This window comes from Pinus tabuliformis, chromosome 7 (genome assembly GCF_031772625.1).
Source record: "Pinus tabuliformis cultivar Carrire ecotype Pingquan chromosome 7, CPIR1, whole genome shotgun sequence".
Classification (NCBI taxonomy): Eukaryota; Viridiplantae; Streptophyta; class Pinopsida; order Pinales; family Pinaceae; genus Pinus; species Pinus tabuliformis.
This window is the reverse complement of record NC_142293.1, coordinates 1378286648-1378302847: the sequence shown is the minus strand read 5'-3', so window position 1 is coordinate 1378302847 and position 16200 is coordinate 1378286648. Positions and strand designations below refer to the sequence as shown.

The window sequence follows — 16200 nt, the reverse complement described above, 5'->3', positions numbered from 1 at the left end:
TAGTGAGACCAATGATTTATAGACACACTCATCATTGTCTCTCTAGGAACATATCCCACCCAGGTTCACTCAGGATATGCTCCATGAGAACTATTCTTATCTTGGACTTTCAAGTCCTCAAAGAATATCGGTTCTCCATGATTACTCTTCCATGGGATGCCCTATCTCATCCCCAAAGAGTATCGATGCCAATTGATTACACAATTGATTTGAAATCGACAGGATTGATTATTTGCGCAACTTAACCAACATTAACTAAGGTTGCTTATGTGTGAACGAAAGAGGGAAATTGATTATTAATACGCCATAAACATAAACTTGAGATTAACAAATAACATGATAGCAGAAAAAGAAGAAGCAAACACAACAAATTGTTGACGGAGTTTGTCCCTCCTGGACTATGTCTCTAGGTCCGCTTCGAAGTGGGCATCTGTTTTCTTAGGAATGATCCAAAGAGTTTCTTTACATAAGATTTCACCAACTGAACTGTGCACGTAGGCACTGCTGGTTACTGTAGAAGGAAAGCCCCCTGTCGCAGCTTCCCAAAGCCTGTCTATGTTCCCAATTTTGCTCAAGAATGGATAAGATAGGCTTACATGAATGAAAATTGTCAATGACACCCCTCTGTTCTGCAATTCACTAAATACTCTCTCCTCCACTGGTGCAATGGCAAAACTTTTATAATGACGTTGGGCAAGTTCAAGGGTCGAACCACCTGGGTATCTTTGGCAAATTGTTTGATTGGGTTTTTAATAAATTTCATGGTGGCATCACAATACAATTTAGTGCAAAAGGTATGTATTAAAAAAAACTATATAAAAAACATTTGAATTGACCGCGCCCGAGATTTGACTGTTTCATATTAAATACAAAACCTTAATTATAACCCACAATGTTTAATAATCGGTGGAGTATGGTTTAAACTTAGGCTTGAACTGTTCGGCATTGTATAGTTTGGTTGAGCGCTGCGCCAAATGTGGACTGACACCGTTAGCCCATGTTGCGGTGGCATGACATGTCAACAACAACCCTGGTGGTCACTGTTGAACTGTCTCATCTCTGCCACCTGCGAGTTGTGTACAATGATTTTCCCGACTGTTTATACCCATTGCCACCTCTGTTGTCCTGTTCTACCATCGTTCCACTGCCAACTATGCTGCGTTGAACCTGTCATGCCACGTACTGTGTGACCTCCGCCACCAATACGATATTACCTCCGTGTCACATGGTGACTGAACTGCACTGTAGGTATGTTACTCCACCATGAAACTCGTTTTTAGACTTGATAATAATTCGCACCACAACATAGCATATATCCGCTCTATCATTTGTTTTATAAAGTTTGACTTTAACATATATTTCCGCTCCAAACGTTTTACCATAATTTAAATAAAACTCCGCTCTAGACTTTGGATAACATATATCTGCCCACCATGGAACACCATAGGTCTAATACATATTTTGCCACCAACTCTTAGGTTTATATTTTAATATATAGTTTTCAAAACCAATGTCAATGTACTTGAAAACCACATGCAGATTGTTGAAGAATCTAGGGCAAATAAGTGTAGTGTGATTCTTCTTTACTTGATAACAATTTGTGAAGCCTTTTTACAAGTTATCTTAGCTTTTCTTCTTCTTATAGTTAGTGTGTGTGTTTCATCAAACTGCTACCAAAAACATAAAGACATGAACACAGATGTTGGCTCTCTGCCAGGGCCAAAACCTCTCTTCTCTTGAGAGGAAAACCCTTTAGTAAGTTTCTCTTATTGAAGCTTCTTATTGATCAATGCCAAACCCTAGACCCCTGACAAGAATATCCTCCAAGCACAAGTCAAGTCCTTCCTCCTTTCTGCACTTTGTTTCCTGACACTTCCTTCTTCTGGCACTTCGTTCCCCGACACTTCGTCTTCCTTCTTTTGGCACTTCGTTCTTCTTTCAATTGTTTGGTAAGTCTTGTTATACTTGCTCTAGAAGATATTCCTTTGATGAGACCCTTCCCTTATGATGATCCCTTCCTTCTCTTCACCAACCAACGAACTTGTTATGACTGTCATGGGAGGGTTGTTATGACAGCAGATACAACCTCCTTCTCCTCACACGTGTGACTGCAATAGGTATTAGAACAACCCTATTACCTTCACTCTTCTTCGTTGCGTCTTTGCTTGAATGGGAGGCACTTTAGGTCTATGCTCTTAGCCCAAATGATGAAGTTTTTGTGATTGTGATAGAGGGCTGCTATAACAACAGAGAGACCCTCTCCTTCTTCGCATGTGTGACTGTTTTCTTTGATGTCATGAAGTCTTTGTTCGAACTTCTTCTAGGTAGGGCACCATCCATCAATCACTTTCCTTTCTAGATTTTCATGTCATTGCTTCTTTCATGGAAAGTGGCTTTCTTGTCATACATTAGGTTTTCTTGTGATTTGGCTACTCTTTTGTGAATTGTCCATGCTTCAGAATACTCTTCTCATGGATGCTTCGTTGTACTTTCTTGTTTACATGCTTCGACCTAGTAGCCCATCACGACTTCATCCTGATATTGCTTCAACATTGTTTTTTCTTTTGCTGGATGGCTTCTTCATCACGACATCTTTTGTAGAGTGGAATCAGTTATCTGTACCTTTCATATCTCCAAGGCCTTCATAGGTGTCAAGGGTCCTTCCTTTGTCAGAGTTGTCCTGCCTTCTTTCTGGAGATATCTTCGATGGTTCTTTGTCAGATAGTGATTCTTTATGATCGTGGTGTTCTTCACATGCTTGATCTCTTTATTCATTTGCTTCTTCTTGGATAGATTGGTCAACCACCTTATGCTCCTTGTGAGAGCACTTCTTCATTGCTTGCTTCTTGGACTAGTTAACATTTCTTCTTGCTTCTTAGTCAACGATCTTATACTCCTTATGTGAGCATATCCTTTTGTTGACCTTCATTGCAATGTAGTACATGCCTTCGAGCATGTCCTTGGTGAAAGAGATTCTTTCATAGTTGATCATGTTATAGAACTAGTCCCATGTCTCAATAATATACACATGATAACATGACTAAATTTTGATGCATACATACCTCGTCTTGATTCTCCTTTGATCATCTTAGCTTCATTAGGTTGTCCTTGGTGTGGCCCTTCTTGCTTCATCTTAGCTTGTCTGCATATCATCCTTTTCTTGAATCCCATGAATGGGATTCCCAATGAGACATTTGCTTCTTATTCATGAATCTTCTTTTGAAGATTCCATAAGAGGATCTTGAAGACCCTTACCCTGCAAATGTTTCTTTCCTTTCGATGATGGAGGTCATCTAAGATTCTTATTCATGATCAATTTTCTTTCATAGTGGATGAGGTCCTATTCTAGGTATGCTCCTTCTACATGAATATCTTGAGTTATGTCCATCATACTCCTATATCCTAGAAGATATTTTTAACCATGCATTTTGTTCCATTTATAAATGCTCTTTCTACACGAGTATCTAAAATTCTATGTACTTCATGTTTCTAGATATGCAATTTTATTTTATTCCTACATGCTCCTATCCTACTCAAAATTTTGAAAGAAGACTTGAAGTAAAGAGCTTGACTTAGTCATAGTAGAGATCTGAAGGATCTTCCTTCTTTTGCTTTTTTCTTCTTCTTTCACCTCTTGAGTCATGTGAGCGTCTTCCCTCTTTCGTTTGTTGTTGTTGTCCTTCTTAAGCATAGGACAATTCCTTTTGTAGTGTCCATTCTTGACATCCATAGCATTGGATTTTGGACATGTCTTTTTTGTTTGTTTTTCGTGGACCAAATTTGCAAATTTTTCCCTTTCTCTTGGCCATGGTAGCAAATGCTTGCTCCTTTGATCCCACATCTTCCTTTGCTTTAAGTCTGGTTTCCTCTGTCCTGCATAGAGACCACATTTCACTAAGTGTGGTTGCTTCCTTCTTGGCATATATGCTTGATGTGAAGTTGCCCCAATCCTTAGGTAGAGCATTGAGTACTACAGTTGTCATCTCCCTGTCAGACATGACTTCCCCAAGCTTTTGAAGTTGATTTCTCATTTCAGAGATTTTCATGAAGTAGGGAGCTATTCCTTCATTTGTTATCTTCATCTTGTACAATTCATTCCTTAGAGATATTACTTCTCCGGTTGTAGATACCGAGAATAACTCTACTAGCTTATCATAAATTTCTTTTGATGTTTCAAATTTGGAGACATAAGGAATGAGAGAGTCTTTGTTTGATTCTATTAGAATCCTTTGAGCTCTTGTCTCATCCTTATTGTACTTAGCTAAGGCTTGATTTTGTTCCTTAGCAGGGATAGTGATATTCCCTTTGACATGTTCTAGGAGTTCATTCTCCTTGAGAAGTAAATCTGTCCTCTTTTTCCATGCAAGAAAGTTATTGGTACCTACCAATTTGTTGCTTTCCTTGCGAAAAGACATTGATGTATATTCAAAAGGGGACATATACTTACTTAATAGATTTTGAGATGTAGTGGATTTTCTTTCTCCTTGAAGACTTGATGGATTGCCTTCCTAGGATCTTGATGTTCTTCAAGTTGCCTTCTCCAAGTGGACTTCCTTGATGACTTGTCGCTTGATGTAGGTCCTGCTTTGATTTGCTCTTCTTTGTAGGTGCCTTTATGTAAGGCTCTTCTTCTTGCTATGTAGTCTTCCTTGATGAATGATAGGTGATAGGCATTCTTTTCCTTGAGTAGATTTGGCTTGATGCTTCAACCTTGTAGATGTCTTTCCTTGATGAGTGTTCTTGAGTTGCCCTTTCCTTGATGTGTCACCTTAGCTCTGATACCATGTTGAAGAATCTAGGGCAAATAAGTGTAGTGTGATTCTTCTTTACTTGATAACAATTTGTGAAGCCTTTTACAAGTTATCTTAGCTTGATCTTCTCCTTATAGTTAGTGTGTGTGTTTCATCAAACTGCTACCAAAAACATAAAGACAAGAACGCAGATGTTGGCTCTCTGCGAGGGCCAAAACCTCTCTTCTCCTGAGAGGAAAACCCTTTAGTAAGTTTCTCTTATTGAGGCTTCTTATTGATCAATGGCAAACCCTAGACACCTGACAAGAATTGTAAAGACGAGCACAATTTAAATCACTAAATTCTACTGAATTGACAATTTCAGCAACCATTAATTTCTACAGAATTTACACCATTTCAGTCAATTACAGTCTATGCATAATTCACCAATTTAATTCATATTTTCATACCTGGTTCCCTAGTTTGATGTCAATTCCTTGTTGACAATTCCTTGCTGATGTAGCTCCAATTACTTCTAATACCAAATGACTAAATCCTCCTAGCCAAGCTGAGCACAACCTTGGTACTCAGCTCCAAAATACTTCTTAATTAGAGTATTTTAGTCCCCCGTGCCCAAAAGCCTCAAGAATAATTGCTCAGTCTTGAAATGAATAATTGCTCAATCCTGAAATTTCGATTCGGATACCCAACTTAGAATTCAATCTCCCATTCTCATTATTCTTTTACCTCCCAACAAATCTCCCCTTCTACCTCAGCATGCTTGGGATAAATACTCTTCTCAGGCGGTCACCGCCTTCATTTAGATTTTATTCAATTTTATTTGATAGGTAAGGCTTTCATATGTAATGGGAGATGGGGTGTGTTTTTAGTTTGATATGATTGACGTAGTTAAATTTAAATGATTTTTGACTTTTATAAAGTTTAATTTATAATAATAAAATCAATATATATATATATATATATATATATATATATATATAAAATTTTGTTATATAATAATTTAAAACTTTAACTTATAAATCAATGTTTTAAAACTCCGACTCCGACTCGGAAACAGCCGAGGGTCGACTCCAACTCTGGTTCCGACTCGGTATCGACTTGGCCGGTTTGATTTCAATGACTCGGTCGTTGTAGAAAATACATTAAATATTTATTTTTTATAAAAAAACATAATTTTAAAGATTTTCATTCATGTTTCCAAACACAGCTTTAGAATATAGAGAGACGACAACATATGATCAAAGTAGGGTCATGAATATATCCATTATATCAAAATGGCACCTAGTGCACTGTCCAATACAAAGTTCATACTTAGCCACAAATGCCAGGATTCTTTTATGCCTCAGCGTAAGGACAATCACTAGACTACAACAACAATAATACCAATTCTCTGCCCCTAATGAAGTCTCAAAACCCTTGATTAAATTTTCGTCAAACTCCAGAACAATCAGAGGTAAATATGTATTTATTAGTCCATTGTCAGAACGTTTGCCCTTTTAAAAACATTGTATGGCTCAATGCATTGTTTCAGTTTTCTAATTCATGCCACTAGGATAACCATACTTCGACCTTGTAATTTTCAAAACTTTCTCACAGTGATAGACTACTTTAGGGCTATAAATATGCAATAAACAACAACCCAACCATTGATATGTAGGAGGCGGAACAACTTTTGACAAATGCGCTTCAGGATTTTTGTCAAAGAGCCGAGCCAGCCGAGTCATTACTGAGTTGTTACCGAGTCGACTGAGTCAATGACTGGCTCGGTAACAATCCGTCCAGCAGTTCCGTTTCGACCATCGAGTTGACCTGGCGAGGCATTGGCTCGGTCTGACTCGGTCGAGTCGGAGTCGACTTGGCCGTTTTTTAAAACAATGTTATATATATATATATATATATATATATATATATATATATATATATATCAGTGTTGATAATATCGCCAAGATATTGGCGATATTCAGAAATATCGCGATATTTTCAGCGAGCCGATATATCGCCGACAAAATATCGCGATATTTTCGGCTTTTGAAAATATCGCGCGATTTCTGAAATATCGCCGATATTTCGGAAAATATCGTGCGACGATCGAAAATATCGCCCGGTGACTGTAAAAAATTTCTGCATGGCCTATAAAAATCTGATTTTGGTTTTTTTTCATATCATTTTCATTTCTGATTGCTGGAGAAGGAAGGGGAGAGCTATGTGGTTGCTGCCAAGGAGGGTTTGAGTGTTTTAGGCCCAAGTATTGATATGCTATTCATGGTAATGTTAAATTCTTAAAGTAAAAGTGACATTCTCCTCATTGAATTTCATATGGAGAAAGTAGAATTTTAGATTTCATTCAAAATGCAGCAGACTTATCAGTTTTTTAGGATTTCAGGATTGGGAGATTGTAATGTTTCCAGGTGACACCACCTGTCCGGGCTACCCCTGCCACCAGTAGAGGACGTGGTCTACCTCCTATAGCTCCTACTTCTAGTTCTTCAGCTTCTGGAGCATAGCAAACTCCACTGCCAACTCCACCAGCACCAACATCTACATCTAGAGGGAAAGGGAAAGCTGTGGCATTTTCTCGCAAGAGGGGCAGAGGAAATCAATAGGATTAGACTTTAGTTATTTTCTTATGTGATTGTAAGTTGTACATGAACAATGAACATTGAATATTCAAGAATCAAGACCAAGCATATCACATTCTAATTTCTAAATAGTAAATTTTGATTCTATTTATTTTTTTAAAGTGAACTATGAACTTTGAGAAGTAATTATATTTTAATTTGATTAGATAAGCTGCAACCTGCAATTTAATATGGATAAAAAACTATATTTCAGTATATATCTATATATATATATATATATATATATATATAAAATGTGTCCTCTGTGTCTTGTTTCCAGGTCGTTACGTTTCGTATTGAATACTCGTATTTACGTGTCCTCCATGTCTCGTGTCCTCGTGTCATGTGACTTAGCTTAGACAATATTGATGTATTGTCTCCGTGGAGGTTGGAGTTTGAGGAGCCCCTCTTGGAGGAGTCACCTTCATGGTTAGAGCCAGTGGCAGCTGATCCATTAGAGCAGGGGCAGCAAGATGAGGACTCGGAGTCAGAGGAGCAGTAACACTCAGAGGAGGAGGAGGAGGAGGAGGACACTGCGGGAGCATCAGCATCAACACCATCTGCTATAGAAATAGGAGAGCATAGCCCCATACCTAGCACTCATTATTTGACATTAGGTGCAGAGGCAGGGTCAGGGCCTCCTACTACTAGGGGCAGGCCTGGCAAACAGCCCATCATGTTTTCCCGTAAAAGGGGGAGAGGGCAGTGATTTCAGATAGATAGGTGCTAGTTTTATTTGTTATGCTACATCTAACTCATGATGATGAAATACTTTTATATATGTGATGTTATTTTGTATTGGTTCTCCACATTTGAGTCCTTGAATGGACAATTATCAGGGATCAGCAGGGTTTGGTACCGCCTTTGATGTATCATTTCTATTTGACATCATATATATTAGTGTTTTCTTCATATTTATGTGCCAATGTGTTTATTTCATGTTATTGCTTTATATGTTTAAAAATATTTTAAAAATGAATATATTATGCATTTTTTATGCTTGCCGATATTGCCGATAAGATATTTTCTGGACCCTCGCCGATATTTTCCCGATACCGATATTATCAACACTGATATATATTAACAATAATATGACTTATAACTCAACTCTATAATGATCAACATTTACATTAGAAGGATTGGAATTGTAAATTTTATTTAACAACCTGGTAAGTACAAAGTATTTAATATGTATATTTGAGTGTCGAATCTCTTTTCTCAATAATTTAGTATTTAGTCCCTTTTCATTTAATTAAATATTTTTCCTACTAAGTATACTAGTGCGAGGCATGCGATGTGTGCATATGTAGCTATCATATGCATACATCGTATGCATGCTAATACTCTTTTGCTTATAGATCGAAATGGGTCATTACATACTTCCTTCCTTCAGAAAACTTCGTCCCGAAGTTAGGGCTTATATAATATATCAGTAATTGCTTTAGTGATTAGTGTGATCAAGTAAAGGTTGCATTTCAAGATTGAAATTTTTGTTTGAACATTTAAAGTTTTTATAAACTTAATAGTCATTCTTTACTCCAACTAGATTCCCAAGCTATTCTAAAATCACCCTATCCTTCCTAATCTCTTCCACTCCCTTCCTATCTGTCTTCTACTGGAGTGCGCCATGGCGTCAGCTATACTGATTAACTATTCATAACCTCTCAAGGGTGCCAGCATCAATTATATCGACCTGATTGCCCAGTAGGCATCTGGCAGTCGTCATCACATGTTTAGGGGAGTGTGATTCGCACAGTCCTCCCATGACTCCAGGTTTTAGAAGATAAACAGTGGGCAGTACCTCCACCCTTCCTAGTGGGATCAGGGTTAACACCTTATTATGGAATCTCATTGAGTCTCAATTATTTTTGGGGTTTTTGTCATCACGTAGTCATTTGGTAATGATGATATCTGCAATGTAAACACTTGTCCATATATTATAACATATGCATCAATATATTCAAAACAATTCTTATTTAAATAACAATTTCTGTATAATTCTTATATGTTACTATCTATGGTATAATGTACTTGGTCATATCTAACTCATATATCAGTAAGTTAAATGTAGTCATTCTTTTATTTCTATTTCATCAATCATGTTGATATGCAGAAATGAAACAAATTATAAATATTTTCATTCATAACATAATTCATGATTTGGATTTCATAGCAAGGTTATTCAAATACTAAACTTCATATTGGTATTTATATTCCAGCAATGTTAATTAAATAACATATTTCATGTTGGTATCCATGTACCAGTAGAATTAAGCAATAACATATATCATGTTCCAGTGACATATATCATCTCAAAATAGTTGAAGTATCTGATTTAAAGCAAAGTAAATATATACAAAATATGGCTTTTAAGTTCTTCAAAATTAACATAAGTTGGGGTATTTTTGGCATATGATCTTTGTATCTTCCTAGGTAGCCGATCCAGGGCTATACTTGTCCCACTGGACTTTAACTTGATCTACCAGACGATTCTTGAGTTGTCGAACCCTACATTCCAATATATATAATGGTTCGACCAAAATGGTTCTCTCGTCCCATACCTGCAGTTCCTTCCATTGAAGGTTATGAGATTCGTCATCTACGTAATGTCTTAATACAGATATATGAAATACATTATGAACTTTATGCAAGTGAGGTGGCAGTGCAAGACGATAGGCGACAGGTCCAACTTTTTCCAGGACTTTAAATGGTCCGATAAATCGGGGTGGCAACTTTTTCCCTTTTCCGAATCAGATAGTGCTTGTATTTGGTTTGATGGGGACGAAAACCTGATCTCCTACTTCATACTTCATATCTGTCCTGTGAGCATCAACATAACTCTTTTGTCTATCCTGTGCTTCGTTTAACTGCTGTCTAATTTGTTTTACCTGTTCCTCCATCTCTTGGATGAATTTTGGTCCTACTATCACCTGATCTTCTAACTTGTCTCAACTTAACGGTGTTCTACAAGGTCTGTCGTATAATATTTCAAATGGAGGCATTCCGATTGAACTGTGGTAGCTGTTATTGTAAGCAAATTTGACTAAGGATAAGTAATCTTCCTAGTGTGATTGCTGATCCATAACGTACATCCTTAACATATCTTCTAGTGCTTGATTTACCCTTTCTATTTGCCTATCAGTGTCAGGATGATAAGTTGTACTTAAATTTAGTTGAGTTCCTAAGGCTAATTGCATACAAGTCTAGAATCTTGAAGTGAATCGTGAGTCTCTATTTGATATGATCTTCTTAAGTATTCCATGAAATCTGATAATTTCATTTATGAATACTTGAGCTACGTCAACAACTTCGTAAGTATCTCTTACGAGAATGAAATGGGCGCTCATCGTTAATATCCACTACCACCAGAATAACATTGTGTCTTTGTGAAGTAAGAGGTAGCTCGGTGATAAAATCCATAGAAATGATCTCCCATTTGGTCATAGGAATGTCATGAGGTTGCAGGAGACCTGCTGGGTGACAATGATCAGCTTTCACTCGCTAACATTCAAGAGATTTTGCAACAAATAGAATGATATCGCGTTTCATGCTTGTCCACAAGAAGAGTTTCTTGGTATCAGTATACATTTTCTTTACCTTGGGATGTGCACAATACATCAGTGTGGAAAAAGTCGCGATAAAGTCGGGATTTATTCCCCAAAATGCGATTTTTTCAAAAAAAGGATTAAATCGGCCGACTTTTTGCTGACTTTTTAAAAAATGAAAAAATCGGGAATAAATCGAATTAATCGGGAATAAATCGGGAGTCGATGGGAAAAAGTCGGCTAACTTAAAAAAATTCCGTCCGCGGGCATAAAAACCAGAATTCGTCGTTTAATTTTTTCATTGTGTTTTGGGCCTTGGCTTGTTCGCTGTGGAGGAGAAACGACTACGAGGGTTTCCAGTTCGAAGTGGGTGTGCACACTGCATTTGCTAGCCGCTGCCGTCAAGCTGACAAGGTAAGTGGGTCACGGGTGTGCATTTGCTAGCTGCTGCCGTCAAGCTGATTGTTTATACTATATAGTATATAGCTGTTACGTATGTAAAGTTTAAACTTTAAAGTTAGGATCATTGTTGAGGGTGATACGCATTTCATTTTGACACAATGCCTGAAGCCATCAAATGTGCTAACCATTGGGGGGACTGAAAGTCTGAAACAGAGGCAAAGCACCAAATTTTGGAGGCACAGCCGCACAACAACATTTTCTATAGCAGGCTCTTTTAAGTTTTATTCCAGCCTTCGTTTGAAGTTTGAACCATACTACAGGCCTGCTTGGCATAACCTGACCTTTTATTCCATAATGTTAATGGCAAAATGATGTTATTGCTAGACCTGAGATGATTGAAGTTCAGCTGAAGTGAAAATAATTTGCTAAGCCCCAACTCACGTGTAACAAACATGACTCTTATATGCAGCAGAATATTTAGAATACCTGGAATATTGTAATATCGGATGGTCTAACTTCACACTTCATGAACAATTAACTTGCTATTGATATGCTATTATGCATGTCCCCCCATATTCTATCTTGGCATTTGTAATGTAATTGCTGGAAATCAACACATTTATGGTAGCTTGTCACCATTTCTAGAATCTAGACTGCAGAATAGGTCACTCTGACTATACATCACATGACCAATTTAAATGTGAACAAGCGGAGCCCTTGTTGGATTTTTCTGGGCAGTCATGCTCAGGATCATTGTTGAAACTTGAGGGTGATACGCATTTCATTTTGACACAATGCCTGAAGCCATCAAATCAAAATGTGCTAACCATTGGGGGGACTGAAACAGAGGCAAAGCACCAAATTTTTAGGCACAACAACATTTTCTATAGCAGGCTCTTTTATTCCAGCCTTCGTTTAATATTTATGACTGTAATAAATTATTGTATAAATTATGCTGTAATAAATTATGACTGTAATAAATTATTTCACTGTACATACTACATACATTTATGATTTATTATTTAATATTTATTATTTTAATATTTACTAATTTGTTTCTAAATTCTGAGTGCAATACAAATTAGTAAATTACTAATTATAATTTTGCTGATTTGAATTTATTTCCATTCTTTTTGTGCCCAGGTTTAAACTTTAAATTCCAGCTCAAAGTTTAAAACAAAATGCCGAGGGTTTTGGATTCTATGTGGGAGTTTGGTGAGCCTGATGTTATACCTGAAACTGGGACGGTCAATAGAATGTATTTGACTTGCAAATTGTGTGGAAAGCATATGTCAGGAGGCATCAACAGATTAAAATTCCATTTGGGGCAAATTCCAGGCCAAAATATTGAACTTTGCAAAGAGACAACTCCAGAAATCATCCGACGGGCCATTCAATCATTGATGGATAAAGAGGAAGGAAAAGACACCAGGGCAACACTAAGAAACCAAATTGCAGGGGGCTCAAGAGTGGGGGGAATTGAGAGTGGCAATGTTTCTACAGCAGCATCACCTTCCTCACCCATGGGTACATTGGGTAGTGGTACTCATCCTTCTATCTCATCTTTTTTTGTTCCTAGAACAGCAGCTGGTTCACAACCTGGGATTAGATCATCATTGAAAAAAAAGGAAAAGGCAGAAGCTGACAAGTTGGTCAGTAGGTGTCTTCTATGGAGCGATGTTCCCTTCAACATTGCCAAGACAAACCCATTCTACCAGCCTATGTTTGATGCTGTTGCTGTCGTTGGCCCGGGGTACAAAGCCCCCACCTTTGCAGAGTTGAGAGGGCCTCTTCTTCAAGATGAAAAGACTGAGTGCACTACTAGATTGGCAGAGTTTAGGGCATCATGGGAGCACACTGGATGCACAGTCATGTCAGATGGTTGGACTGATCAGAAGGGTAGGACCCTTCTTAACTTCTTGGTTAGTTGTCCCAAGGGGACAATGTTTATGAAATCTGTTGATGCATCTGACCACATTAAAGATGCACGTTTATTATGTGAGTTGTTGGACATCTTCATTCAGGAAGTAGGCCCAAGCAATGTTGTCCAAGTCATAACGGACAACGCTGCAAATTATGTTGCAGCTGGCAAGATGCTTATGGAGAGGTATCCTAACTTGTTTTGGACACCTTGCGCTGCTCATTGCATTGACTTGATGTTGGAGGATATAGGTAAAATTCCTACTGTGAGGGATATTGTTGAATCATCCAAGAGCATAACAAAATTTATTTATAATCATTCATCTGTGCTTAGCTTGATGAGAAAATGCACCAACAAAAAAGAGTTGGTGCGGCCTGCCATTACACGATTTGCCACTACTTTCATATCTCTTCAGTCTCTGTTGAATTCTATGTGGGAGGTGAAGAGCATGTTTCTCTCAGCGGAATGGCGTTCTTTATCTATTAGCCGCAAACCGGAGGGAGAGGGCATATGCAGACTAGTTTCATATGATCAGAGCTTTTGGGCAGGAGTAGAGGAGGTGTGTGCCATTTCAGAACCTTTGGTAAAGGTTCTTCGGTTGGTTGATGGAGAGAAGCCCGCAATGGGCTACTTGTATGAGGCCATGGATAGGGCCAAAGAAGCCATCCGTGCTTATTATGCAGATAAGGGAGACGAGGGGTTGGAGAAACAACAGGTCATATGGGGAGTGATTGATCAGCGATGGAACAATACCCTCCATCGCCCCATTCATGCTGCAGGTGTCTACCTCAACCCTGCATTTTCTTATGCTTGTGGTTTCAGATTTGATGCCGAGGTGATGGATGGATTCTTCACTTGTGTCGAGAGGATGGTGTCATCTAGGCGAGAACGTGAGGAGATTTCTAAAGAAATGGAGGTCTATAGGATGGCCACTGGCACATTTTGTTTTGACATGGCTATTCAGAATAGGACGACCAAAATGCCAGGTAAGTTTCAGTTTGTTTCAAATTTTCAAGTTTAGAATTTCAATGTTTTTTTTTATGTTTCTCATTTTTTTTTTAACTTGTAGATGCTTGGTGGACAAGCTATGGTGCCAAAGTACCAAATCTCCAAAAGCTTGCCATTCGAGTGCTCAGCCAAACATGCAGTTCCTCTGGGTGTGAGCGCAACTGGAGTGTATTTGACAAAATACACTCCAAAAAGCGCAACAGGTAAAAACTAAAAAGATTTCAAATTAAATTTTTTGAATTCATTTGATTAATTTTAATATTTAAATTTTCTAAGTACTAATTTACAATCTATGACCCTAATACAGATTGGAATCCAAACGCCTCAATGACATGGTATACGTCTACTACAATCTTCGATTGTGGGTGAGACAGCTTCAGAAACCTACTGATGTGGAAGCCATCTCATTGGACAATATTGATACCACCGCTGCATGGAGAGTCGAGACTGAGAGGCCAATCTTGGACACGATCCCGGATTGGTTAGGTGTGGATCTAGAGGATGTAGCAGTTGCAGAGGAGGGAGAGCTAGAGATAGAGGAGGAGGAGGTGGAGCAACATCAGGGTCAGGAGGCAGTAGCAGAGCTGGATGAGGATGCTGAGGAGGAGGTGACACCATCTAGGGTGGGCAGCAGCAGCGGCAGCGTAGCACAGAGGCCACCTCTTCCATCAGCTTCTAGAGGACGATTGAGTCCATTTCCTTTTGTATCCTCAGGGGCAGGGTCTTCTTCCTCTAGAGGAAAAGGCAAAGCCATTCCCTATTCCCGTAAAAGGGGAAGAGGATCTCAGTGACTGATTAGTGATTACTTGATGACTTTTAGATGACTCATGATGTACATTTATTATATTTTTTGTTGATATTTTGACTCTTGAGAGTTGAAACTCAGACAGGACTCAAAATTCAGGAGTGGATTCACTATTTTGATATGTGATGCAGCACTAGACTTCATATACATATTATATATTAGCTTTCTTTACATGTTTATGTGGAAATGCATTTATTTGATGTTGTGGATACTCTAGATGTTAAAAAAAATTAAAAAAAATGAATAATTTTGTGTTTTTTTAATTTTGCCGACTTTTTGCCGACTTTTTCAAAAAACTCCCGACTTTGCCGACTTTTTCAACTTTTGGACCCTTGCCGAATTAATCCCGACAGCGACTTTTTCCACATTGCAATACATTGCTCTGTGGGCTTTTTTAAGGATGGTGTCTCGAAGATCCCCATTATCAAGAATATACATCCTTCCATGAAATCGCAAGATTCCATCATCTTCTAGTTCATACCCCTCAAACTTAGGTTCTTTTGACTTTTTACTATCAAGATTAGATCTTACCTTTAAATACCAACGATCTCTTATGAGATGTTCTAGTATTCATTGCTTTAAGTCTACTTTGATAGGTATGAGGGAAAATATTTGAGGTCTTCTGCTTAAAGAATCTACCACTACGTTCTCTTTTCCTTTAATGTAAGATATTCCAAAGTCATACTCACTTAGGAATTCACTCCATCGTCTTTGTCTAGCATTCAAGTTTCTTTGAGTAAACAAATACTCTAGGTTTTGATGGTCGCTTTTAAGCATAAAGCTTCGCCCTATTAGATAGTGTCTCCATATCTTTAAAGCTAGTACTACAACGGCTAACTCTAAATTGTGAGTGGCGTAGAGTTCTTCATGAGGCATACGCTATTACTCCTCTATCCAACATTAATACTACACTTAATCTTTGCTTGGATGCATCAATACATACAGTAAAATTTTTATCCATGTCAGGGACTCGCAAGATTGGTGCACTGGTCAGCGATCTTTTAAGTTCAGAGAATGCTTTATTACATTTCTCAGTCCATTCATACCGAACACCTTTACGTTGGAGGGTTGTAACTGGCTTGGCAATTTTGGAGAATCCTTCCACAAATCTTCGGTAGTAATCAGTTAAACCCATAAAGCTTCACACTTC

The 16200-nt window shown here is 38.1% G+C and overlaps 3 protein-coding genes across 3 annotated transcripts in view; all 3 read left to right on the top strand.

The window, feature by feature from the left end:
* Positions 1-16200, top strand: part of LOC149252760 (uncharacterized) — a 261286-nt gene that overhangs the window by 178694 nt on the left and 66392 nt on the right. The window lies entirely within an intron of this gene.
* On the top strand, positions 11114-14314 carry LOC149252762 (uncharacterized). Its single transcript, XM_089456718.1, has 2 exons — positions 11114-11328; positions 12460-14314. The coding sequence occupies exon 2, from the start codon at positions 12498-12500 to the stop codon at positions 14256-14258; it is 1761 nt and encodes a 586-aa protein (XP_089312844.1). The 5' UTR covers positions 11114-11328; positions 12460-12497; the 3' UTR covers positions 14259-14314.
* Positions 14341-15232, top strand: LOC149252761 (uncharacterized). The gene is made up of 2 exons (XM_089456717.1): positions 14341-14448; positions 14553-15232. The coding sequence occupies exon 2, from the start codon at positions 14578-14580 to the stop codon at positions 15034-15036; it is 459 nt and encodes a 152-aa protein (XP_089312843.1). The 5' UTR covers positions 14341-14448; positions 14553-14577; the 3' UTR covers positions 15037-15232.

What these genes read in the sequence shown, in the direction of transcription:
- LOC149252762 (XM_089456718.1), top strand. Translation starts at nt 12,498, where the DNA reads ATGCCGAGGGTTTTGGATTCTATGTGGGAGTTTGGTGAGCCTGATGTT.
- LOC149252761 (XM_089456717.1), top strand. Translation starts at nt 14,578, where the DNA reads ATGGTATACGTCTACTACAATCTTCGATTGTGGGTGAGACAGCTTCAG.